Here is a 27672-nt window from a genome sequence, read left to right as displayed (position 1 = left end):
AGGAAAATAAAAAATCTTTGAGTTAAAAACCTGCCTCAACAGTACTGTCTTTGAACCCTGCCTCAAACGCAGGCACTGAGTAATGGAATGCCATACTATTAAATCGGCAAACCTCAGCCACCCCTCCCCTACTGCTTTCATGACTCATGCTATATTCTCGTGCCACCTCACCTGTAACTTACTTTATACTTTTATGTACGCCAACTTTCTTTCTTTCTTCTTTTTAAATGATTATTATTATTTATTTATTTATTTTTGGCTGTGCCACATGGCATGTGGGATCTTAGTTCCCCGACCAGGGATGGAACCCATGCCCCCTGCAGTGGAAGCGTGGAGTCTTAGCCACTGGACTGCCAGGGAAGTCCCTATGCCAACTTTCTTTACTAAGTAAATTCTTTTAAAAAGGAATCTTTAAATTATAAACAAGTAAATACCAATAAAAATAAATACAATAAAAATGAAACAATTCTAGCCAGATACTGGTGTGAGAGGCTTGCAGTTCTCTCTAAAAAGAACATTAAGAGAATGGCAAATGCAGTCTCTGCTGCTGTCACTGCCCCAGTCTCTTCCCCCGGCCTCTTGCTGCCACTGAATTGCCAAGATGTCACTTTCTAACAAGCTGACTCTGGACAAGCTGGATGTGAAGGGGAAGCGGGTCATCATGAGAGTGGACTTCAATGTTCCTAGGAAGAACAACAAGATAACAACCAGAGGATCAAGGCTGCCGTTCCAAGCACCAAATTCTGCTTGGACATTGGAGCCAAGTCAGTTGTTCTTATGAGCCATCTGGGCCGGCCTGATGGTGTCCCCAGGCCTGACAAGTACTCCTTGCAGCCAGTTGCTGTAGAACTCAAATCTCTGCTGGGCAAGGATGTTTTGTTCTTGAAGGACTAGAAAGCTTGTGCTGACTTGGCTGCTGGGTCTGTCATCCTGCTGGAGAACCTTTGCTTTCACGTGGAGGAAGATGGGAAGGGAAAAGATGCTTCTGGGAACAAGGTTAAAGCTGAGCCAGCCAAAACAGAAGCCTTCCGAGCTTCGCTTTCCAAGCTAGGGGATGTGTATGTCAATGATGCTTTTGGCACTGCTCACCGAGCCCACAGCTCCATGGTGGGAGTAAATCTGCCAAAGAAGGCTAGAGGTTTTCTGATGAAGAAGGAGCTGAACTACTTGGCAAGGCCTTGGAGAGCCCAGAGCGACCCTTCCTGGCCATCATGGGCGGAGCTAAAGTTACGGACAAGATCCAGCTGATCAATAATATGCTGGACAAAGACAGTGAGATGATTATTGGTGGTGGAATGGCCTTTACCTTCCTTAAGGTGCTCAACAACATGGAGACTGGCACTTCTCTGTCTGGGATCCAAGATTTTCAAAGACCTGATGTCCAAAGCTGAGAAGAATGGCGTGAAGATTACCTTGCCTGTTGATTTTGTCACTGCTGATAAGTTTGATGAGAATGCCAAGACTGGCCAAGCCACTGTGGCCTCTGGCATACCAGCTGGCTGGATGTGCTTGGACTGTGGTCCTGAGAGCAGCAAGGAGTGTGCTGAGGCTGATGCTCGGGCTAAGCAGGTCGTGTGGAATGGACCTGTGGGCGTATTTGAATGGGAAGCTTTTGCCCGAGGAACCCAAGCCCTCATGGATGAGGTGGTAAAAGCCACTTCCAGGGGCTGCATCACCATCATAGGTGGTGGAGACACTGCTACTTGCTGTGCCAAATGGAACACGGAGGATAAAGTCAGACATGTGAGCACTGGGGGTGGTGCCAGTTTAGAGCTCCTGGAAGGTAAAGTGTTTCCTGGGGTGGATGCTCTCAGAAATGTTTAGTACTTTCCTGCCTTTTGGTTCCTGTGCATAGCCTCTAAGTCAATTTAGCACTTTCTGCATCTCCACTTGGCATTAGCTAATATCTTCCCCTGTCAAGATTCGGCTAGTGGCCAAGAGATGTAGCGCCAGGAACCCTTAAACAGTTGTACGGCATCTCAGCTCACATCTACTGCACCCTGGATTTGCCTACATTCTTTAAGATCCTATTTGAATTTCTTAGAGACTAAACCATTGTGCATTCTAGAGTGCATATATTTATATTATGCCTGTTAAAAGAAAATGAAAAAAAAAAAAAAAAAAAAAAGAAAATGAGCTGTGTTAGCTTAGTTCTCTTTATGAAGTAGCTTATGCTGATTAGCTTTGTCATTGTTTCACCACTCAGCATGGAAACAAAATGAAATTCCAATTGTTGGTAGGGAGCAAGAAGAAGTTGGTGATCTATTAAATAAATAATAAAAAATATCCATTGAAACTAGAAAAAAAAAAAAGAGAGAGAGAGAGAGTGGCAACTGTGAGGAGAGGTGTTAAGATATCGTAGCACCCAACTGAGATGACTTCCCAGACAGAATCGGAAGAATTGAAAGACTTGAAAAGAGAGTAATTTTCTCACTGTTCGTTTTTTAAAAAATTAATTAATTAATTAATTTTTGGCTGTGTTGGGTCTTCGTTGTGTGTGGGCTTTCTCTAGTTGCAGAGGCAGGGGCTACTCTTCGTTGCAGTGTACAGGCTTTTCATTGCGGTGGCTTCTCTTGTGGGGCATGGGCTCTAGGTGCACAGGTTTCAGTAGTTGTGGCGTGCAGGCTCAGAAGTTGTGGCTCATGGGCTCTAGAGCGCAGGCTCAGTAGTTGGGGTGCATGGGCTTAGTTGCTCTGTGGCATGTGGGATCTTCCCGGACCAGGGCTCGAACCCCTGTCCCCTGCATTGGCAGGCGGATTCTTTTTTTTTTTTTTTTTAATTAATTAATTTATTTATTTTTAATGCTATTCTTCTCTGCTTACATTCTTTTTATTTATGTATGTATGGCTTTGTTGGGTCTTCGTTTCTGTGCGAGGGCTTTCTCTAGTTGTGGCAAGCGGGGATCACTCTTCATCGCGGTGCGGGGGCCACTCTTCATTGCGGTGCGCGGGCCTCTCACTATCGCGGCCTCTCGTTGCCGAGCACAGGCTCCAGACGCGCAGGCTCAGCAATTGTGGCTCACGGGCCGAGTTGCTCCGCGGCATGTGGGATCCTCCCAGACCAGGGCTCGAACCCGCGTCCCCTGCATTGGCAGGCAGACTCTCAACCACTGCGCCACCAGGGAAGCCCCGGCAGGCGGATTCTTAACCACTGCGCCACCAGGGAAGTCCCTTCTCACTGTTCTTGATCTGATTTTGAAACATCTAAAATTACCTAACGGACTTCCCTGGTGGTGCAGTGGTTAAGAATCCGCCTGCCAATGCAGGGGACAGGGGTTCGAGCCCTGGTCCGGGAAGATCCCACATGCCGCGGAGCAACTAAGCCCATGCACCCCAACTACTGAGCCAACGAGCCACAACTACTGAAGCCCGCACGCTTAGAGCCTGTGTTGCGCAACAAGAGAAGTCACCGCAATGAGAAGCCCGTGCACTGCAATGAAGAGTAGCCACCACTCGCCGCAACTAGAGAAAGCCTGCTCACAGCAACGAAGACCCAATGCAGCCAAAAAAACAAATTACCTAACGTGTCACACAAGTTCCACACCATAGGAAACTACAGTATTAACCTGTGCTTAATTGTTGGGCCTGGAAAACAAAGCTTTACTTTTTGAGGAGGGAGTAAAATCTCACTCAAGGCATGAGTTCTATCATGACATCGATAATCTGAGGCAGGGGTAGAATCTAGAAAACCGTGAGGGGATGGCAAATTCATGTGTTTTATCTTCTATTCTGGACCAAAAAGTGGGCAAGATTCCCTGGAGGGAGGTTTTTGGTGGGGAACTTTTAAGGTGCCTCTCCCTACTCCACAAGATATAAAGCTTATTTATGCCAGCCCTTTTGGGAAGAAGGGCTGTTGTCTGGCTACATTTCTGACCCTGAGGGTCTTTTGTTTATTTCCCTATTTTTCTCCTACAGTGTTTGGTAGATTTTTGTGAAAGACTGTGGCTGCCTCAGCCGTGCTCAGAGAAACCAACAGAAGTGGGTCTGTGAACACATCTGGGCCAGAGCTTTTTAAAGGGAGGGTGAGAGGCTCCTCAGAATGCAAAGCCCATAAAGGGAAAATGCTACCCAGGAGTCAGGATAGAGCCATTCTCTCCTCGCCTGGAGATGATGGATTTTGTTTTATTAAAGGAGACGGGGTTCCCTTTCAAGGATATTCAGAATCTGACTCCCAAAGACTAAACAGGGCAAGGACCATGTCACTTATGATTTTGTATACCCAGTATCTAATAAAATGCCTGACCCAGAATGGCCATCATTAAAAACTCTACAAATAACAAATGCTGGAGATGGTATGGAGAAAAGGGAATCCTCTTACGCTGTTGGTGGGAATGTAAATTGGTGCAGCCACTGTGGAAAACAGTATGGAGGTTCCTCAAAAAACTAAAAATAGAGTTGCCATATGATCCAGCAATCCCACTCCTGGGCATATATCCAGCCAAAATTATAATTCAAAAAGATACATGCACCCCTATGTTCATAGCAGCACTATTCACAATAGCCACGACATGGAAACAACCTAAATGTTCATTGATAGATGAATGGATAAAGAAGATGTGGTACATATATACAATGGAATACTACTCAGCCATAAAAAAAGAATGAAATAATGTAATTTGCAGCAACAAGGATGGACCTAGAGATTATCATACTAAGTGAAGTCAGAAAGAGAAAGACAGGGACTTCCCTGGTGGCGCAGTGGTTGGGACTCCGTACTCCCAATGCAGGGGGCCCAGGTTTGATCCCTGGTCAGGGAACTAGATCCCACATGCATGCCCCAACTAAGAGTTCGCATGCCACAACTAAGGAGCCCACCTGCTGCAACTAAAACCCGGTGCAACCAAATAAATAAATAAAATAAATATTTAAAAAAAAAAAAGAGAAAGACAAATACCATATATCACTTATATGTGGAATCTAACATATGACACAAATGAACTTATCTACAAAACAGAAACAGACTCACAGACATAGAGAACAGACTCATGGTTGCCAAGGGGGAGGTGGGAGAGGGATGGATTGGGAGTTTGGGATTAGTAGATGCAAACTATCATATATAGAATGGATGAAACAACAAGGTCCTACTGTATAGCACAGGGAAGTATATTGAATATCCTGTGATAAACCATAATGGAAAAGGATATGAAAAAGAATATATGTGTATATGTATGTATATATGTGAAACTGAATCACTTTGCTATACAGCAGAAATTAACACATTGTAAATCAACTATACTTCAATAAAATAAATTAAAAATAAAATCCCTAACCCACAGGAGGGGCTTGGTGAATACCTGCTGAATAAATGAAATACATCTCTTTGGCCTCAGAGAATACACTCACACAGTTCACAATTATGTATTCAGAATGCCTTCTACGTGCCAGCAATGGGTTTAGTGCTGGGGCCATGTCAACAAATAAGAGAGAGTACAAAGTAAATGAATAAGCAAGATGGTGACAGAGAGTGAGAAATATTATGAAAACAAGCAAACAAAGTAAGTGGTAGAGAACGATGGGGCAGTATAGTCAGTGAAGACCATGCTAGGGAGGTGTTAGCCACAAGAACGTCTGGGGGAAACTTTTCCAACCTGAGACAGTGTCAAGTCTCTGAGGCAGGGATGAGACTGGCATATGCAAGGACTGAAGAGAAGGACAGTGTGGATAGAGTATGGTGAATGAGAGAATAGTGGTAGGAAATAAAGTTGGAGAGAGCCTGAGGCCTACCAGATCATGTGGAATGAGTATAAGGCCTCATAAACCATGGTATGAACTACAGATTTTATTCTTAGTGCAATGAGAGGTGACAAGATATGGCTTATGTTTTGAAAAGATTAGTCTGTTCGTTGTGTCAGCAGATTGTATGGGAATAGGAATGGAAACAGGAAGAACAGGGAAGAGGCTGTTGCAGTCTTCTAGGCAATAGATGATAGAAATTTGGACTAGGCAGGTTGTCAGTGGAGATGAGAAAAGTTGATGGATTTGGAATTATGTTCTGGAAGTAGATCTGACATCCAATTTCTTTGATTGGATGTAGGGGGTGAAGTAGGACAGCATTCAAGGATAACTCCTAGGTTTTGAATTTGAGCAACTAACAGATGAGAACTGGAGGAAGACAGCCTTGGAGGAGAAATTAAAGACTTTTCCTTTGGCTATATTAAACATGAGTGGTCTATCACATACATGGGTAGAGATATCAAGTAGTCAGCTAGAGATTCAGGCCTAGAACTTGAGGGAAAGGTCAGAGCTGGAGATACAAATTGAGACTCCTAGGACTGAGTCTTGGACCCTCCAAATTCAGAAGTCAGGCAGAGGAAGTGAAGTTGAATATAAAATGAGTAGGAGGTGGGACTTCGGCTATAGCAGAGTGAGGAGATCCTCTTCACCCAAGGCAACTAAAACACTGGACAAAACTGACAAAAACAATCCCTTCAGTACCCTGGAAATTGACCAAAGGCACTTAACAATCTGGGAAGCACTTATGCTTGTACATCTGCTGAACTACGGGTGAGAAGAGCGGGAATCTGGGACTGCTCTCATCCTCTCCCACACTCAGTCAGTGCAGAGGTTCTACCAGGAAGAGGTAGGATGTGAGAACCAATAGCTTCCCTGTGGAAGAGGAAACCACTTGATTTGGAGTGGTGGGCAACGCCCCTATCTAGTGATAATGTTGGTGGAAGTGATGGTCTCAGAGGTAGGTGAGGAGGAAAGGCCAAAGGCTCTACTATAGCCTTTGCTGTGTCATGTTTGTGGCTGAGACTGTGTGGCAGTGGGGACCTAAGACGGCCCAAGTTAGCCACATACTCCTGGCCAACTCTGAGGTTGTACACATGCACAGAAGAGATGCAAAAGGCCCTGACAGAAAGTAAAAGCCAGGGCTGACTTTAAAATGGCTTGAACTTTGAATGTACTTTCCTACCTACCTACAGATCCAACCGAGGCCTTTACTGGCTCCAGGTGTTTACTGAATCACTGGCTGACTACTAAGCAACATATAGACACATGGAAGACAGAAATTATAAAAAAGAACCAAATTGGGAATATTTGCTCTTAAAGTCTTCAGCTACCATGTAAGCGATTTTATTCCAAGCTGTGAGGAAGCCTAAACTATTCCATGCATGAAATCACATGGAGAGACCCTGAAACTATGTGAAAAAAGAGATGCCCGGCCAGCCTCCAGAAGTTCCATCCCACTGCTGTTTCAGCTCTAGCCACTATCTGACTGCAACTGCGTAAGAGACCTTGAGTCAGAACTGTCCAGCCAACCCTTTCCTGAATTCCTGACTCACAAAATCTGTGAGAGGTTCATGAGGTTGGAGGAAGCTAAGGTCCACAGAGGGAAAAAGAACTTGTATGAATTATCAGAATTCTGAGATGGTGGCCTGAATGTGAATCCCTGTTTCCCAGATATCCACATACAATTCTAATCCAATTACCAATTACCAGAGGGGACAGGTTTGATACAGGAAATTAGGTGCTTAGAAAATCATTGGAAAGGCTGAAGGTACTAGGTTGAGCCTTCCAGAAATGTCTCTAGGAACAATGCATAACTGTTCCAACAGGTGAGCTACAATCTCTGAGGCCTCCACTGCAGCCTTGCTGGAAGTAAGACGCTTCCATTGTCATTGAACATGCCTCTTAACATATGAAGCTGGAGAATGGATGCTGGAACACTGATGTAAGAAGATCTTATAGTTCCACGACCTTTCTTGACAGTAACAATAGCTGTAGAAATATGATCTTCACTGCATTTCTGCCTTCCAAATCTTATGAGAAGGCATCTGATTGGCAGGATTTATTTTGTATCCATATTGTAGACAATCAGAAGAGGTATCGGGCAGAGGCTGAGAGATCTAGAATGTGACATAGAGGGCTGATTTTCATAGGGTCATGAAGTAGGGACAGTAAGTCTAGCCATATCAACAACTAAATTAAATGTCAATAGTTTAAACAGCCCACTCAAAAGGCAGAGATTATTAGAGAATAAAAAAAAGCAAGATTTATACAATGGAATTCTATTTAGCAATAAAAAGGAATGATGTATTAATACACACTACAATTTGGCTGAACCTCAAAAACATGCTGAGTGAGAGAAGCCAAATGAAAAAGACTATATATTATAGGATTCCATTTACATGAAAGGTCCAGAAAAGGCAAATTTATAGAGACAGAAAACAGATTAGTGGTTGCCAAAGGCAGGAGGTAAGAGAGGGGATTTAATGTAAAGGAGCACAAATTGGAGTGATGGAAATATTCTAAACTGGACTAGGGCTATACAACTCTATACTTTTACTACAATTAATTGAATTTTACAGTTACAATGGGTGAATTTTATGGTATGTAAATTATAACTCAATGAGAAAACAAAAATTATAACTAAGAGAAAATAAAAAACCAAGGTGAGTAGGACTTGGTGTTATAGGTATCTACCTAGACCTCAAATAAATTATTGGACAAAGTGAGGAGAGCAGGGAAATGAACTGGGTTCTAAATGACTGTGTGCATTCATACACACGTAAACAGTTCACTTCCCAGAGCACAGCTGCTGTGTTCTCTGCTTCAATGTCCAGGGCATGCCTTCCCTATCCCCTGAGGACAAAGGTCGCTTCCTCTTTGTGTACCCTCAACTCTTAGACTTCCCACTTCACTGCACCCACTACATTACACTGCAACTGTCTGGGTGTCTGCTTCCTGGATTAGACTACAAGCCCCTCCAGGGCAAGGACAGTATTATTCTCAACTCTGTAGCTCTGATGCCCAGCCAATCCCGGGAACAGAGCAGGCGTTAGTGAATGTTGGTCAAATTAATGAAAGGAAAATTGCGGGCGGTGGAGGGTGGAGGAGAGGCAACTTTGTGCCAAACAAGTTTCAAAGTATGAGGGTGAGGGGGATAGGAGCCTCTTATTAATTTAGGAGTCAGACTAGACTAGTTTTTAAATCGGAGAAGTATACATCAGGGTACAGGTCTGTATACCACCCCAAATTTAAACATATCTTCCTTGGATGTGGTCAAAAATTCCATTTTATCCCAGGACAATCAGTTGACAAGCAACATATTAACTTTCCAAGATTAGTCTGCTTGGCAAGCAAACAAACCTTTACAGAAATCTGATTTCCCTGCAGATTACCTGACAGCATTAGCACAAAAGCCCAGTTTGTGTACTTCTGGGTTAGAGTTAAGCAGCTAGCTCTGCTAAGGACTGTGAAGGGGGTCACAAAACGGGGTCAGAGCAGCTCTTTCCATCCTCCTCTTTCTATCTCCATCTTACCCAGAGCTAGGTCAAGTGCAGAACAAGCTGGGAAGCTTCAGCCCACAAGTGCCCCCCCTAGACGCACTTGTCTATCCTGTTCTCCACAACCTTGGGTCAAGCGTGGGATACAACAAGCTGGAGCCATAGTATACCCCGGCCAGGCTCTCGGGCTCCTGGCCCCTATATTAGAAAAGGGATTCAAGTGGTGGAGACAGGTGACACCAAGAAACAGGGGTAAGCCAGGGCTCAGTCTCCAAGTTCAGGAGGAACACTGAGGTATGGAGAACGCCTTCTAGAGCCCTCGGAAGTGTGGGGCATGAGAGAAGAGAGGCAAGAGACACTAGGGGTGGGGCAACCTGGAGACTGGGATGGTGAAGGGGTTATGAGGCTGGCGGGGAAGGTTCTGAGGGTCTCCGAAACGGCGTGGACGGCACGCCCGGAGGATTCCAGTCCTCAAGTTGAGGAAGAGGTAAGCTCTCGCGGGTGAGGAAGGCGGGGTAAAGAACCACGCGGCCAGAGCGTGAGAAGGCCCTTGACCATTTGCGCGCGCTTCCTGTGGCGCACGGCCTGGATTTTCAGGGGAGCTGGCACAAGGCGCCCGAGTCTTGGTGAGGTTCACGAGTCAGGGAGTCCCGGGGCGCATCACGCAAGGGGGCGGGCCGGGCGCCAGAGGGTGTGACCGTAGACCCGGGGGCTGGTCCGCGTCCCCGCCCCGCGCTTTCGCCACTCTCCGCGAAAGGAGCAGGCGGGCGAGTGTCTTCCTGCCTCTGAAGCACCCGGACTCACCTTCCTCCCTCCCCACTGGTTGGGCCCCGGACACTGCTTCCCAGAGGCGGCGCGCCCTCTCGCGGTCGAAGCGCAGCCCGTCGGGTTCCCGGCCCTCCCGCTCCTCCGAGTTGTTGTACGGCCGGGCCGCGCCGCTGTCCGCGGCCTCCGCGGTGCCCAAAGCGGAATACTCCATCTTCCCCACAAACCCTAACCGGCCGATAGCCGCTCATGAACCTTGATCTCGCGAGATGTGGGTGGGAGGATGGCTTTGCCCGGCCAACAAATCTCGCGAGGTTTGAGTACCGTAGGCTGCGTTGCGGTTCTGGCGCTGGCCGTTCTTTTTCCTCGACGCTGCTGGGACCTCGGAGCTTGTGCGGTGGATTCGGAAGTCGGTCGCCGGTTCCACGGCATACCCCTCCCTCCGGGACAGGCTCGTGCGGTCCTTGGCTCAGGGTTCTCACGTTGCTCCGGTCAGCATTTGACACCTCATTTCTTTCGCATGAAGGCTCTGTTATGTGGGAGTATCTTCATTTCACTAGCAGGGCAACATTTGTTGCCATTTGAGTTCCAGCCGCTGACCCCCAGCCTAGACCTCCCCCTAAACTCCACTCCAAAGTAACTGTCAAAAGCCAAAATTTAATCTTCCAACCCCGCACCTGCTCCTTCCCCAGTCTTCCGGAGCCACTATGTCTTGGCTGTGGTTATTGTAGCATCCTTACTGGTCCCTTCGCTTACCCTTCAGGTATTCCCAAAACAGCAGCCCCAGCGATCCTCTTATAACAGGCCATATCATGACACTCCGGTGCTCAGATTCTCCAAAACTTTCCCATCTTACTTTAAAAAAAAAAATTTATTAATTGTTGGATCTGTTGCTGCACGTGGGCTTTCTCTAGTTGTGGTGAGCGGGGGGCTACTCTTCGTTGCGGTGCGTGGGCTTCTCATTGAGGTGGCCTCTCGTTGCGGAGCACGGGCTTCTAGGCACGTGGGCTTCAGTGGTTGTGGCTCGTGGGCTGTAGAGCGCAGGCTCCGTAGTTGTGGCGCACAGGCTTAGTTGCTCCGCGGCATGTGGGATCTTCCTGGACCAGGGCGCGGACCCGTGTCCCCTGCATTGGCAGGTGGATTCTTAACCACTGCGCCACCAGGGAAGCCCTCGGTGGCTTCTCTTGTTGTGGAGAATGGGCTCTAGGCGTGTGGGCTTCAGTAGTTGTGGCTCGCCAGCTCTAGAGCACCGGCTCAGTAGTTGTGAAACAAGGGCTTAGTTGCTCTGCGGCATGTGGGATCTCCCCGGACCAGGGATCAAACCCATGTACCCTGCATTGGCAGGCGGATTCTTAACCACTGTGCCACCAGGAAGGACCCCTATCTTACTCTTTGTAAAAGACACCAGGTAGGACCCCTATCTTACTCTTTGTAAAAGACAAAGTCCTTGGGTTAGACAACAGGGCCCTATACAATCTGACTTCTCTTTACCTCCCTGACGTCATCCTCTATTTTGTTAGCCTCCAACCCCTTCATTCCTGTCCCAGTTACCCTGGCCTTCTGGAATGTATTTCTCCCATATAGCCTCATGGCTCAGTCTCGCATTTCTGTGTGCCCCTCCAAACACACTTCATATCCTCCTTTACTGCTTTATTTATTTTTTTCTCCTTAACACTTATCATCAGATATAGTTTGTACTTCGCTTTTTATCTTGTTTATTGTTTGTTTCCCCACTGGAAGGCAAGCCCCAAGAAAGCAGGAATTTTTGTCTGTTTTATTCTCAGCTGAATCCCCAGCACATTGAAATAGAGCCTGAATCCTCATAGGTACATACAAAACATTTGTTGAATGAATGAAACTTTTGATATTAAGTTATTCCAACCTCATTTATTCAAACTTTTGTTGAGAGTTTTCTATGAGCTAGATGTTGTCTTAGGCATTGGAATACAGGTAAACAAGACAGACAGGGAATCTCTAGTAGAGTGTTTTTTATTCTAGTGAAGGAGAGTGTAATAAACAAGTCAACAGGAGGAGAAAATAAAACGAATATATATTGGGTGAATGATAGGGGAGGAACATTAGGGTGGTAAGAGAAAGCCTCTAAAGAAATGACATTTGGCCTGAGACCTGACTGATGAGAAGGGGATGGCCATGCAAAGAGCTGGGGAAGAGTGTTCCAGGCAGAGGAAACAGCAGAGGCCCTGAGGCAGGACTGAGCTTGCTGTATAGGAGGAACAGGAAAAAGGACAGTATGGCTGTAGTCCAGTGAACAAGGGGGACAGTGGTATCAGGGGAGGAGGAGGAAGAGGAGGAGGAGAGAGATTTTTCTTGCCTGAGATCACACAGCTCATCAGTGGTATTTACTCATTTAGACTACAAATACTGAGCACCGGCTCTGTGTCAGGCCTCATGCCAGGCTCTGGAGCTTCCAATGCAATAGATGACTGATGTTTGTGAGTGCTTTATAGTTTATGAAGCACCTTTAACATACATTATAAAGTTTAATCCTCAGTGTGGTTCTCTTATGATAGATTCTTATTTGACAATAAAGACTGAGAGAGGTGAAGGTTTTTATCAGGGTCACACAGCTAGTTAGTGACAGAGCCCAGTCACTGGTGTGCTTGAACACACCAGTCTTCAGACTGCAAATCCATGTCTTTTTGCCAATACCAGATGACCAGCCTAAAAACCAATGACTATATGTTACTTATTCATCTTAAAGAAGATTTCTAGTTACTCATATTTGCATAGCATGAGTTGTTCAGGTAGAAATACCAAGGGATAGAGGGCATTTTTGTCAAAGTCCCAGAACTCAAGCATATGTATTTTTTTAAGCACAGTGGAGCAAATCTTGAAAATGAGATACTTAAGATGCTATACATTATTGGAAATAATAATAAATAATCCCCAGTTCCCCACTCCCAATCCAATTAGATGCTCAAAATAATTTCCATTTATTCTTCAATGAATGCTGTCACGATTTGTCTCCTGTGTCACTGAGGCAGAGTCCTGAGCTACAGCACCAAGTGTCTGAACAGCCCGTGTCACCATTTTTCTGCTTTGTGTAAATGCTTCTAATATTGGTCCAGGCCTGGACTCCTTATTGGGACCCAGCAGTGCAGGTGATGCCTTGTATTTGTGGGGCTGGCTTTTTTATTTCTTCCCTGTGGAAAATGAGAACCACTTCTCAACATGTTCTACTGTGTATTGTTGCTATGGGAGAAGAACAATCCCAGGGAAATGGCTTTGTGAAGGGACAGGAATTGGCCACAGTTCAGCAAACATTTCAGTTGAATAAACACTGACTGTGTGTATTCTTGGGCATGCAAACCCACACTACAGAGCTTTTTATTTGTTATTTATTTTTAAAATTTTATTTTATTTATTTTTTTATATTCCTTTTTTTTTTTTTTGGCTGTGTTGGGTCTTTGTTGCTGTGCGCAGGCTTTTCTCTAGTTGCGATGAGCGGGGGCTACTCTTCGTTGCGGTGCGCGGGCTTCTCATTGTGGTGGTTTCTCTTGTTGTTCTAGGCACGCAGGCTTCAGTAGTTGCAGCACGTGGGCTCAGTAGTTGCAGCACGTGGGCTCAGTAGTTGTGGCTTGTGGGCTCTAGAGCACAGGATCAGTAGTTGTGGCACATGGGTGTAGTTGCTCCTCGGCATGTGGGATCTTCGTGGACCAGGACTCGAACCCGTGTCCCCTGCATTGGCAGGCGGATTCTTAACCATTGTGCCACCAGGCAAGTCCTACAGAGCTTTTTAGTAAAATATGGTTCCTACTCTAAGAGAGATGAAATTCTGGAGATGAAAGTATCTACTTATACATAATATCAGAGAGTATATGTTAACTGCTGTAATGGAAGTGACAAGTGTTTTGATTGTGCCCAGGACTTAATTTATAGAGGTGACTGAGTGATGACACAGGAGTTCAATGCCATTGAAAATTTTATTATGTGCAGTTCCCAAGAGGCCCATGCGGGGCCATATGGGGAAGCACTAAGGTTGGTCAGGAGGCAGAAGGTGTGAGGGGATAACATTGCCCAGAGCCTTTATTGTGGTTTCCACAGGAAGGAATGGGTGAGGCAAGGTAAGAGGTTGGGTTGACTAGTTTGAATAATTTCAACAGGGCTCTGGGCCATAGGAGTGGTCCCTAGTTTCTGGTACCTGGCCCTAGGGTGATTTAGGGTAGTGAGAATATTGGTTTGGTGTATGAGAGTCCATAAAGGAGGTGGTTAGGGATACTGGTTTGGATTGGTTGGTTTGCATATGAAAGGTGTGCTTGAAGGCAGGTGGTTTTCTATCTCTAGGAATTAGCAAACCCTGAGAGGGGCAGTTCCATCCTGGTCTGCAAGGTCCCAAGATGTCAAAGCATCATAAAATAAAACAGAAAATTAAAACAAAACAAAACAAAACATGAGTAATACAACAACCAAGGCTAGTGTGCATAGGGTGGGACAAAGAAGCCACAGTTTTGGGGATCATGATGGTTTCTGGGTTACCCCATATGATTCTTTCTACTTCTCAGCTCTGCAAACACATCTCCAGCTGTTACAAGTGGCCATAGATAGGTTTTACTAACAGGATATGAACAAGTGTTATTCGATTCGAACCTGAGATTAATCCAAAACAGCATGGGTGCTCCTGAGGGAAATTGTGGAAAATAGTTGCCTGTAGAAAGCGACTTGCCTTCACTCTGTGGGGGTACATCTTTGCTACAATCCTAGTCTATTTCTCAGGCTGGGTCATTTTTATTACAGTGTCTTCAGGGCTGCATACAGGGAAGCAGTGTCTTCAGGGGATGCCAAGTTTTAATAAAGTGACTTTCCAAGGACAGATTGAGGGTATAGTGGAGTTTGCTGATCATAGATTGGGATTTCCAGAGGATTTTGAGAGGAGGAGGATTAGACTGGATTCAAGTAGAGCTTCCCAACTTTTTCCATGTCATAGCCCATTTAAAAAATGAGCATATCTGTATGGCAAGTTAGAGTAAACAGATAAGACTGTTTCTTCTCATCACTCTAGTGGCAGTCTAGGGATTTCAACCATTTTAGGCCCTGCCAAGTTGCCTTGGGGAAGGAGGGGTGGATATTCAGAGCCATATGAGGTGCAACGGATGGCTATGATGTTCTGGACCCGGATGATGTCTGAGGCAAGCAGGATGGGGATTAACCCCAATAATCTCTGAGAAAAAAAACAAGCAGTCAGTTAAAGCTGTGAGGTACTCAGCTTGACATCAACTGCTCCATTCTGCACCCATGACCTATGTGACCGTAGGTAAATTATTTCACATTTGTGAGTCTGCTTCCTCATCTGTAAATGAGAAAATGATACCCATCTTAAATGGTGGTTGTGAAGATTAACCAAAACAATCTCCATAAACTACTTAGCACGTTGCCTGGCACATAATAAATGGTAGTTGTTACCAGTTTATTCGGAAAGCTACATTTTCCTGGTAATTTAACAAATTGATACTACGTTTTAGTCTCCATCTTGGTGAAGACCCTATCACCTAAATCCTGCTTCTTTAAAAAAAATTTATTTATTTTATTTATTTATTTTTGGCTGTGTTGGGTCTTCATTGCTGCATGCGGGCTTTCTCTAGTTGCGGCGAGTGGGGGCTACCCCTTGTTGCAGTGTGTGGGCTTCTCATTTTGGTGGCCTCTCTTTGTCACGGAGCACGGGCTTGTGGCTCGCAGACTCTAGAGTGCAGGCTCAGTAGTTGTGGTGCATGAGCTTAGTTGCTCTGCGGCATGTGGGATCTTCCCAGACCAGGGCTCGAACCCGTGTCCCCTGCATTGGCAGGCAGATTCTTAACCACTGCACCACCAGGGAAGCCCCCTAAATCCTGCTTTTTTAGAACCAGTTTTAGATCCCACAATTCCTAGAACCAGTTTCAGTTAATAGTCTGTGCATCTGATTATGGATCAGAGTGATGTAGTCTACTTTAATGTATCTAAGGAAATCTAGAGTGGCCTAAAATGATCGATGAAGTTCCACCATCTCTACTGAAGGATTGCCAAGAAATCTATATAGATATTGAACTGGCATAGTAGTTTAAGTCACATGAAATCAACAGGATTTACTTAGGACCTACTACATTATGTGCCAGTGTCTTAGTCCATTTGGGCTGCTATAACAAAATACCATAGATTGAGTAGATTAAATAACAAACATTTATTTCTCATAGTTCTGGAGGCTGGAACGTCCAAGATTGAAGTGCTGGCAGCTCTGGTGTCTGGTGGGGACCTTCTTCCTGGTTCATAGATAGCCATCTCCCTCCGTCCTCACACAGCAGAGAGGGTGAGGGAGCTCTCTTAGGGTCTCTTTTATAAGGGCACTAATCCCATTAATGAGGGTACCACCCTCATCACCTATTCGCCTCCCAAAGGGCCCACCTCTTAATACCATCACAGTGGGGTTTAGGATTTCAGCATCTTAATTTTGGGAGGACACAAGCAGTCTGTTTCAGCCAGGCATTGTACTATACTCTCTCACCTACAGTACTTTAATGACTCCCCATCGCTTGCAGGACAAAGTTAAAATGTCCCACTGTGGTGTAAGAGGCCCATTATAGTCTGACTCTTTCCCTCTCCACTTCCTTCTTCTAATATTTTCCCAAGTGCCTTGTGCTCCACCCATATTGAAAGGACTTCAGCGCTGTGGTTTGTTCCCCGACTGGGGCATCTTTTCACACCTCTTTACCTTTACCTTTAATGCCCTTCCACCATATTACCTTGTCCATTTGACATACTTCTTGAAGTTTCACCTCAAATATCAGCCACAGTATTACTTAACTATGCAGAAAAAAGTTGATAAAGCAGGACTGAGAGTGCTATCCTTTGAAAGTCCTGCTTTCAGGGTTGGCCTTTGGCTAGCATCTGGGAATTTGGATTTTAGGAGGGTTCCTAACTACCCTAACATATAGAAGTGGATCACTGAGCCTAAACTGTGCTAGCAATATGGTTTATGCTAAACACCTGCTTCCCTTCTGGGAGTCTGAAATTTTGGTACGTGGTAGGCAGAGAGTGCCTACACGACTAACCCCTGATAAAAACCCTGGATTCCTAGGCTCTGGCAAGTTTCCCTGGTAGACAACACTGCACAAGTGGTATTATAGTCATGCTGGAGGAATTATTTATATCCTATGTGACTCCACTGGGAAGGGACTCTTGGATGTTTGTGCCTGGTTTCCTTTGGACTTTGCCCCATGCCCCCTTTCCCTTCGCTGATTTTTATTTGTATCTTTTGGCTATAATATATCATAGCTGTGAGTGCAATTATACTCTGAGTCCTGTGAGACCTTCTAGTGAATCACTGAACCTGGGGACCCCTGACACACCTACTAGATGAAATTCTCCTTAACTTCTCCTCTCTTCTAGGAAGAAGTAAACAACTCATTTCTCCATGCTCCTATCACCCTTTCTACTGCTTTTTCCTTATTTAAAAAATATTTTAAGTTCATATTTAATACATATAAAACATTACGTATAAATTATAAAGAATGAAAATATAATGAACACTCATGAAGTCATCATCCAATCTGAGTTAGAACATTATCTATCACCTCATCTCTTCCTAACCATTATTTTGAATTTTGTATTTATAATTTCCTTGCTTTAAAAAAATTATAGGGACTTCCCTGGTGGTCCAGTGGGTAAGGCTCCGTGCTCCCAATACAGGGGGCCTGGGTTTGATCCCTGGTCGGGGAACTAGATCCCGCCTGCATGCCGCAACGAAGAGTCTGCGTGCCGCAAAGAAGATCCCGCCTGCTGCAACTAAGACCCGGTGCAGCCATAAACAAACAAACAAACAAACAAACAAATAAATAAAATGCCTAAACAACATATTGTTTAATTTTGTTTGTGTTTGAGCTTCATAAGCATGGTATCATACTGTTTGTATTTTTTTCTGTGATTTTCCTTTTTCATTCAACACTAAGTTTCTAAGATCTATGTTGTTGCAAGCAACTATGATTCATTCATTTTCACTGTGGGTTAATATCTTACTGTGTGGTTATACCACAATTGCCTTATCTTTTCTACTATTGATGGACATTTGAGATGTTTCCAGTTTTTGCTATAGTGAGCAGAGCTACTATTAACATTCTTATAATTATCTCCTGGGGCACTTGGGCAGGAGCTTCTTAGGGTTCACACCTAGGAGTTGAATTGTCAGGTGGTAGGATATGTGAATGTTATACTTTATAAGCTAATGCCAAATTGTTTTCTGAAGTGGTTGTATCAATTTATATTCTCATCAGCAAACTGTAAGAGTTTCCATTGATTTTCATTCTCTCCAGCACTTGGTACTGTCCGACTTCTTTAGCTTTTGCCAACCTAGTTGGTGTAAATGGTATTAGAAGTATGTTACACCTTCTCATTCTATCCTTCATTTTGCCCTACTTTTTTAATTCATTAAACATTTATTAAGCATCCTCCATGAAGCAGATATTTCTTAGGTACTAGGGAATTTAGTGTCTTTTTTTCTTTATATGCTTTTTTTTTTGTCCACATCACGCGGCTTGTGGGATCTTAGTTCTCTGACCAGGGATCGAACCCAGGCCCCATGCATTGGGAGCTCGGAGTGTTCCCACTGGACCACCAGGGAAGTCTCCTCTCTTGATTTCTTGTTAATTTCTTATTTAATTTATTGTGATCAGAGAACATACTGTATAAGACTTAAGTCTTTTGAAGACTGTTGAGATTTGTTTTACGGCCCAGCATATGGTCGATTTGGTGAACATTTCATTTGTATTTGAAAAGAATGCGTATTTTGCAGTTGATGGGTATAGTGTTGTATAAATATTCAATTATGTCAATGTAATTGATAGTGTATTCAGATCTTCTATATCCTTACTGAGTTTTGACTAGTTCTATCAATTACTGAGGGGCGTGTGTGTGTATTTAAGTCTCTAACAATGATTGTGGATTTCTCTTTCTCTACTTTTCTTTTTTTATATAAATTTATTTATTTTATTTATTTATATTTGGCTGTGCTGGGTCTTCGCAGCTGCGTGGTCTTTCTCTAGTTGCGGCGTGCGGGGGCCACTCCTTGCTGCGGTGCATGGTCTTCTTATTGCAGTGGCCTCTCCCGTTGCAGAGCATGTGCTCTAGGCACATGAGCTTCAGTAGTTGTGGCATGTGGGCTCAGTAGTTGTGGCTCACGGGCTCCAGAGCGCAGGCTCAGTAGTTGTGGCGCACGGGCTTAGCCGCTCCGCGGCATGTGGGATCCTCCCGGACCAGGGCTCGAACCCTTGTCTCCTGCATTGCCAAACGGACTCCCAACCACTGCGCCACCAGGGAAGACCTACTTTTCTTTTTGGTTCTGTTATTATTTGCTTCTTATATATTTTTTAAAAATTAATTATTTCTTATTTTTGGCTGCATTGTGTCTTAGTTGTGGCGGGTGGGCTCCAGGGTGTGTGGGCTCTGTAGTTGTGGCATGCGGGCTCCAGAGTGCATGGGTTCTGTGGTTTATGGCACACGGGCTCTCTAGTTGAGGTGCGTGGGCTTAGTTGCCCCGTGGCATGTGGGATCTTAGTTCCCTGACCAGGGATTGAACCCGCGTCCCCTGCATTGGAAGGCGGATTCTTTACCACTGGACCACCAGGGAAGTCCCTTGCTTCTTATATTTAATTTCTAAATATACTAATAGGAAAGTCATATTTTTCAGCTAGACAAACACTTTTATCAGTGTTTAATGCCTCTCCTTATCTCTAGTAATACTTCTTATGTTAAAGTCTGTTTTGTCTGATATTAATTTAGCTAAGCCAGCTCTCTTTTGTTTGTATTTGTACGGCACCTATTTTTTCATCCTGTTCTTTTGTGTTCTTTTAACCTTGATGACCTTATATTTATTTATTTATTATTATTATTATTTTCTTTTTTTTTAACATCTTTATTGGAGTATAATTGCTTTACAATGGTGTGTTAGTTTCTGCTTTATAACAAAGTGAATCAGTTATTCATATACATATGTTCCCATATCTCTTCCCTCTTGCATCTCCCTCCCTCCCGCCCTCCCTATCCCACACCTCTAGGTGGTCACAAAGCACAGAGCTGATCTCCCTGTGATGACCTTATATTTAAAGTGTGTCACTTGTAAATAGCATATAGTTGGATTTTTAAAATCCTGTCTGACAATCTTTGTTTTTTATTTAGTGTTTTAGTTCATTTTGATTTAATTTAATTACTGATACAGTGTGTTTATTTCTACCATTTTGCTATTTATTTTGTTTGTGCTTTCTGTTCTTTGTTCCTTCATTCCATTTTTTTGCCTTCTTTTGTATTGAACAATGATTTTTTATCATTCTACTTTTTATTCTTTTTTATTATTATTTAACTATTTAGATATTTGATTATTATTTGATAACTCTTTTAGTGGTTACTCTAGGGATTATAATATGCATTCTTAACTCATTACAATCTACCCTAAATTAATATTTTTCACACTTCCTGAACAATGCTAGAAACTTAAAATAGTTTAACTCTAACACTTTGTGCTTTCTGTGCTATTGTTGCTATATGTTTTATTTCAGTGTATATTTTAAATTCCTCAAGACATTATTTTCTTTGTTGTTTTAAACTGTCAATATTCATTTCCAATATTCATTTGTATTTACCTACGTAGTCACCCTTTCTGGTGTTCTTCATTCTATTTTGCAGTTCCAAGTCTCCATCTGGCTTATTTTCCTTCAGACTAAAGAATTTCATTTAGTATTTCTTATAGTGCAGGTCTGCTCATGATGAATTCTTTCAGCTTTTTAACATTTTTAAACAATTTAACTTGAAGTATAGGTGATTTACAATATTATATTAGTTTTAGGTGAACAGCATGGTGATTCAGTATTTTTATAGATTATACTCCACTTAAAGTTATTACAACATAATGGCTATAATTCCCTGTGCTGTATCCTTGTTGCTTATCTATTTTATACACAATAGTTTGTATTTCTTAATCCCATATCCCTACCTTGCCCCGCCTCACTTCCCTCTGTCCACTGGTATCCACTAATTTGTTTTCTATATCTGTGAGTCTGTTTCTGTTTTGCTATATACATTTATTTGTTTTATTTTTTAGATTCCACATATAAGTGATGACATACAGTGTTTGTCTTTCTCTGTCTGACTTATTTCCCTAAACATAATACTCTCTAGGTGTACCCATGTTGTTGCAAATGGGAATTCTCTCAACTTTTATTGTCAGAAAATGTCCTCTTTTGCCTTTATTAATTATTTTTCAGTCTGGTAAAGTATACAGACCATAAAGTTTACTATTTTAATCATTTTTAAGTGTACGGTTCAGTGGCATTAAGCACATTCATGTTGTGTACAACCATCACCACTATCCATCTCCAGAACTTTTTCATTATCCCAAACTGAAACTCTGCACCCATTTACCTCTCCATTATCCCCTACTCTCAGCCCTTGGTAATCACGATTCTACTTTCTGTCTTTATGAATTTGAGTATTCTAGGTATTTCATATAGGTAGAATCATACAACATCTGTTCTTTTGTGTTTGGCTTATTGCACTTAGCATAATTTTTTTTTGTTCTGATTTTTTATTTTGGCTGCGTCAGATCCTAGTTGTAGCACGCGGGATCTTCGTTGCGGTATGAGGGTTCTTTCCTTGCTGCGCGCGGGCTTCTCTCTTGTTGTGGCGTGAGGGCTTCAGAGCACGCGGGCTCAGCAGTTGTGGTGCACAGGCTTAGTTGCCCCACAGCATGTGGGATCTTAGTTCCCGCCAGGGATCGAACCCATGTCCCCTGCATTTGAAGGCAGATTCTTAACCACTGGACCACCAGGGAAGTCCCGGCATGATGTTTTTAAGGTTCATTTATGTTGCGTCATGTATCACAATTTCCTTCCTTCTTAAGGCTGAATAATATTCCATTGTATGTATGTACCACATTTTGTTTATCCATCCATTCATTCATCAATGGACACTGGGTTGCTTCTACCTTTTGACTATTGTGAATAATGCTGCTGTGAACATTGGTGTTCAAATATCTGTTCGGATCCATGCTTTCAATTCTCTTAAGTATATACCTAGAAGTGGAATTGCTGGATCATATAGATATTCTATGTTTATCTTTTTGAAGAATGGCCATACTGTTTTCTACGGCAGGTATACCATTTTTTATTCCCACAAGCAATACAAAGATGTGGAGACATTGGAACCCGTGTCCCCTGCATTGGCAGGCGGATTCTTAACCACTGTGCCACCAGGGATGTCCCTTTTCCATCAATTTAAAGTGCTGTTTTTCATTCTGAAGCATTCCACTTCTGTTTTCCATTGTTTCTGTTGAAATGTTAGTCATGAATCTTATTCTTGTTCCTTTGATCATAATATATCTTTTATATATGGCTGCTTTTAAGATTTTCTGTTTATCATTGCTTTTAGCAGTTTGGTATGATATGTCCTTGTATTTTATTATATTTATTTATTTTGTTGTATTTATCCTGATTGGGGTTCAGAGAACTCCTTGAATCTATGGTTTGATATCTTTTGTAGTATAGGAAAATTTTTGAAAAATATGTGAATTCTTTTTTTTTTTTTTTTTGTGAATTCTTAAAGAAAATATTTAAATAAATCCAGTATTTCTTTAAATTTTATTTTTGTTCTATTGTCTCCTCTCCTCCTAGGACTCCTATTACTCATATATATTTGAACTTTTCACCATGTCCTGTAAGTCCCTTACATGCTAAGTATATTCCATAGTATTTTTCTCCTGTGCTTCTGTCTGGATATTTTCTACTGTCATTTCTTCTAGTTCAATAATCCTCTGTCCTACTATGTTTAATCTACATTAAGTCCGCCTGTGGTATTTTTAGTTTTGGATATAGCAATTTTTAGTTTTAGAATTTCCATTTTCTATTTTTAGACTCCTGATATCTGATGAAATTTCTCAACTTTTCTTCTATTTTCTTTCTTTTCATAATTGAGATATTGTTGACATACAGGCTGTACAAGTTTAAGGTGTATAGCATAATGATTTGACTTAAATATATCATGAAATAGTTACCACAATAAGTCTAGTAAACATCCATCATCTCATATAGATAAAAATTTAAGATAAAGAAAACAATTTTTTCCCTTGTGTTGAGAACCCTTAGGATATACTCTTAACAACTTTCATTTGTAACATATAGTAGTGTTATATTTATCATATTGCACATTACATCCCTAGTACTTACTTCTGTTATAACTGGAAGTTTGTACCTTTTGACTGCCTTCATCCAGTTCCTCCTCCCTGCATCCTCCACCTCTGGTAACCACAAAGCCAATCTCTTTTTCTCTGAGATTTAGAAAAAAAATTATTTTATTGAAGTATAGTTGATTTACAATGTTGTGTTAATTTCTACTGTACAGCAAAGTGATTCAGTTATACATATATATACATTCTTTTTCATGTTCTTTTCCATTATGTTTTATCACAGGATATTGAGTACAGTTCCCTGTGCTATACAATAGGACCTTGTTGTTTATCCATTCTCTATATAATAGTTTGCATCTGCTAATCCCATACTCCCAATCCGTCCCTCCCCACCTCCCCCTTGGCAACCACAAGTCTGTTCTTTATGTCTGTGAGTCTGTTTCTGTCTTGAAGATAAGTTCATTTGTGTCATATTTTAGATTCCACATATAGGTGATATCATATGGTATTTATCTTTCTCTTTCTGACTTACTTCACTTAGTATGATAATCTCTAGGTCTGTCTATCCATGTTGCTGCAAATGGCACTATTTCCTTCATTTTTTTATGGCTGATTAGTATTCCATTGTATATATGTACCATATCTTCTTTATCCATTCATCTATTGATGGACACTTAAGTTGTTTCCATGTCTTGGCTATCATAAATAGTATATTTACGATAGCCAACACATGGCTTTTGTTAAGACATAGCCAATAGTATAATTGACCTATAGCACTATATTAGTTCCCAGTATATAGCATAGTGATTTGATATTTGGTATATATTTCAAAATGATCACCATGATAAGTCTAGTTACCATCTGTCACCATTTCTTCTATTCTCTTGAACATTTTAATAATAGTTATTTTAAAGTCCCTTTCTGACAATTCTCAATATCTGACTCACTTGGTGTTTGTTTTTGGTTGTACCGCTCGGCTTGCAGGATCTTAGTTCCCCGACCAGGGATTGAACCTGGGTCCTCGGCAGTGAAAGCATGGAGTCCTAGCCACTGGACCGCCTGGGAATTCCCTGTCTGACTCACTTGTTGAATAGAAATGTATTTCTAGTGTTTGTTTTATTCTTTTTTTTTTAGCATGTCTCATAAGTTTTCATTGTACGGGACATTGTGGGGGAAAAAAATGTGAGATGTTTTTGTTTATATTATCTTACTCCCAAGAGGGTTTAGATTTTTTCCTGGCAAGAAGATAAGATATTGGCATGTTACCTTGATGCTGTGGATTCTTGGTTTTACTGTGTATTAGGACTGGTCTTCTTCAGTTTTGCCCTTTCTCCTAGGAAAATGCTGTTTAAAATATGGATTGGTGGGGACTTCCCTGGCAGTCCAGTGGTTAAGACTCCATGCTTCCAATGAAAGGGGTGTGGGTTTGATCCCTGGTTGGGGAACTAGGATTACCATATGCCGTGTGGCCAAAAAAAAAAAAAAAAAGGATTGGTAATCTCTTTATTTTCTGCTCAATCCTTCAGTGACTCTAAACTGTTCTAAAAAACAGTCTATCTAAAAATATGGTTTGTGAGGGAGTTCCCTGGTGGTCTAGTGGTTAGGATTCTGCACTTTCACTGCTGTGGCCCGGGTTCAATCCCTGGTCAGGGAACTGAGATCCCACAAGCCAACGTGGTGCATGGGCCAAAAAAAAAAAAAAATCAGTATATATGGTTTGTGGTGTGGTGATGGTCCATGAGCTCTTCTTAACAATCTCTACTAAGGTAGTAAGTACAGAAATTGAGGGGAAGCATCTACAAGATTTTTTTAGCAAATTTGCTGTTGCCACAGTATCCAGTGGCACAATCAGTGGGTTGTCAGGATATAGTCCATTTCACATGTTGTTGGACTTTTGTGGTGAAGTACATGTGGTACAAGCTGCATACTAGTCATGCACACTAAGACCAAGCTGTAAGCGTTGGAAATTAACAAACAAAACAAATCTTGTCCTCTGTCACAGATAGTTTGAGATGCATTGGTGGCTTTTTTGTGGTGATGTGTAGCTTTTATCTCTATTGGCTCTGTTTTCCTTTAACTGTAAGTTATATCTAAACACTTGGCGTATTTAAGTTAAACGTGCTGGCTAGACTACATCTAAGGAAATGTTGTATGATTCATGTTGAATCACATCTGAAAAATGTAATAACGTAATATCTGGTTATTTCACCAATAGTGAAGCTAAGATTGACCACTGGATTATGGTGGTAGCAGTTTGATCTCTCCATTATGTACTTTTTTCCTCCCTTGTGATCAGAAAGTATCTTTGTGGTGTTTTTTGGCATTCAATGCTTATACAATTCTCTAGCAACCATTCACATAATGGTTTAAACATCAGTTGATAAGCCTTGCTGAGTCAATAATTTAATTAGGATTTGTAAAGTTATATTTTATTCCTTCTGTGCTTTATTAGCTGGCATACTACTGTGTGGTACAGCTTTCCTTCATGAACTGGGACTATTAAGTTATCCTGAAATGTATTTCCTACTGTGAAAGGGGTATAAATGCTTAACTCTTTACTTTTAATTACTAATTTTTAAAGTAAGAACTTCTTTAAACATCTACTTTGGGCAGAAATGGGTTTTTTTCTGTTTTTTGAAAAGTATTGTTAGAGAATAATTGATTTTTTTCATTGATTCAAGGTGTTTTAATCTTTAATTAACAGAATCCTTGATTTAATCCCCTCCCGCTTCTGATACAATCCGAAATGTGTAGGAAAGTTGTAAGCATGGTACAAAGAACCTTTCTTGAACCATTGAGAGGAGTTGCTGATCTGATGTCTCATCCTTCTCAAAACCTTGGTGGTATTTCATACAAACAAGGATATTCTCCCAAATAACCAAAATACAACCATCAGAATCAGGAAATTAGCTATTTGAATTTTGCCAAATGTCCTCATAATGTCCTTTGTAGCAAAAGGATCCAGTTTAGAATCATGTGTTGCTTTTAGTTGTCATATGTTTCATTTCTTTCCCTCTGAAACAGTTCCTTAGACTTTCATTATGTTTCATCACCCTGACACTTTTGAAGATTACAGGCCAGTTATTTTATGGAATGTTCTTCAGTTTTAGTTTGGTATTTTCTCAGATTATGCATCTCTGGTAGAAATATTAGAAAAGTGATGCTGTGTTATCATTGTATCCTTTCACATAGTATACAACCTTGATATATCTTATTACTGATGATGCAAAATTAGTCTTGTAATTTATAATCAATAAGTGTATTGCTTGTAATCAATAAGTATATTGTGGGAAATTACTTCGAAGCCATGTATAAATATCCTGTTCTTCATCAAACTTTCCATTTATTCATTTATATGCAAATGGGCTCATGGTTTCCTATTTTATTCAGTGAGTTATAATCAGTTACTATTATTTATTTTGATGCTCAGATTTTCCCAGATTTGGCCAGTAGGAGTCCCTTTGAGCTGGCTCCTTTGTCCTTTTCACAGTTTCCTCATTATGTTTTGCTTTTTGGCATAACAAGATGCTTCAGGCTCATCTCATACCCTACCTGTTCCAGCCATATAATGGAATGGAGTCAGCCATTTCTCCAAAGAATCTTAGATCATTTTCGTGGAGAATGGTATTTAGTAGCCACAGACTGGGCACTGGGAGTGCTCATTGTCATTGGGGTGTTGGTGCTCCCTGGCCTTCTCAGTAAACAGAGCTAGGGCACTAACACATCCCATGTTGTATCGCCTTTTCTTACCCTGCTGAGACTCTGTATCCCCAAATGGGCTGCCCCTCTTTGGGGGAAACTTCCTCACTCCAGTCAGGCTCTGACATCTCAAGCTGGGCTGGCCCCCTGTGTGGACAAACTGCTCATACTGGTCAGGCTCTGATACTTTGCTCTAGGCTGCTGTTCTGCCAGGATGTTCTTTTTACCCCATTATGGATTCTCCTCTCCTCACCTGGCAACTCTCTCACATGGACGCTCTCCTTACCCCTTCAAAGGCTCCATCATTACATTCTTGGTTAGTGTAGCTCTTCCCATCCCAGGTACAAATGCCTATCTTGTTTTGTACCAACTAATTGCTTTAGAACTGAATTGTTCAGGAAAGGAGGGGAAAGATGGTGGATGGAATGGAAAAGGGTGAAGGGAAAAGGTATTATTCTTTTTGAGCCTCAAACATTCATAAATCTGGCCTCTGATTGATCATCATTCCAACAGTTTTTTTTTTCTTTTGCTCCAGATTCATCTTGTGCTTTTCCATGTACCAGACTTTGATTCAGACATTTTTTTAAGGAGCCCTGTGTTGTTTGTTTGTTCAGTTTTAGTGGGGAATGATATTACACACCACAGTCTGGATGATAGAAAACCTTTTGTTAATGTGGAGACATTGCTTCTAGTCCATTTTGGTGGATAGAATTTAAAGATACACATTAAAAATAATTAGTTCATATTGGTATTATCCATTCAATTTTAACATTAGGGTATTTTTATTTGGTTTCCTTATTTATTATTTTTATTTATTTTTAAA

At 42.0% G+C, this 27672-nt stretch overlaps 1 protein-coding gene and 1 pseudogene across 4 annotated transcripts in view; one reads left to right on the top strand and one right to left on the bottom strand.

Moving 5' to 3' along the window:
* The window catches only part of ZNF346 (zinc finger protein 346), a 28227-nt gene extending 17254 nt beyond the window's left edge, over positions 1–10973 (bottom strand). Inside the window, exon 1 of one of the 3 annotated variants that reach the window (XR_014241403.1) lies at positions 10034–10973. Coding sequence is in view for 2 of the 3 variants with exons in the window: in XM_082380552.1 (XP_082236678.1) it covers positions 10034–10208 (175 nt within the window). In the remaining variant the exon portion in view is untranslated. The remainder of the gene's footprint in view (positions 1–10033) is intronic. The other 2 variants (XM_082380552.1, XM_082380553.1) reach the window with 2 other exon arrangements.
* The window catches only part of LOC309623556 (phosphoglycerate kinase 1 pseudogene), a 37542-nt pseudogene continuing 9870 nt past the window's right edge, over positions 1–27672 (top strand). The window contains exon 1 of the transcript XR_014249947.1: positions 1–9855. The product of XR_014249947.1 is annotated as a phosphoglycerate kinase 1 pseudogene (transcript). The remainder of the gene's footprint in view (positions 9856–27672) is intronic.

This window comes from Balaenoptera borealis (genome assembly GCF_965194805.1).
Source record: "Balaenoptera borealis genome assembly, chromosome: 2".
In the NCBI taxonomy this organism is placed as follows: Eukaryota; Metazoa; Chordata; class Mammalia; order Artiodactyla; family Balaenopteridae; genus Balaenoptera; species Balaenoptera borealis.
Note: the sequence above shows the minus strand (reverse complement) of the source record. Positions and strands in the feature narration are given on the sequence as shown.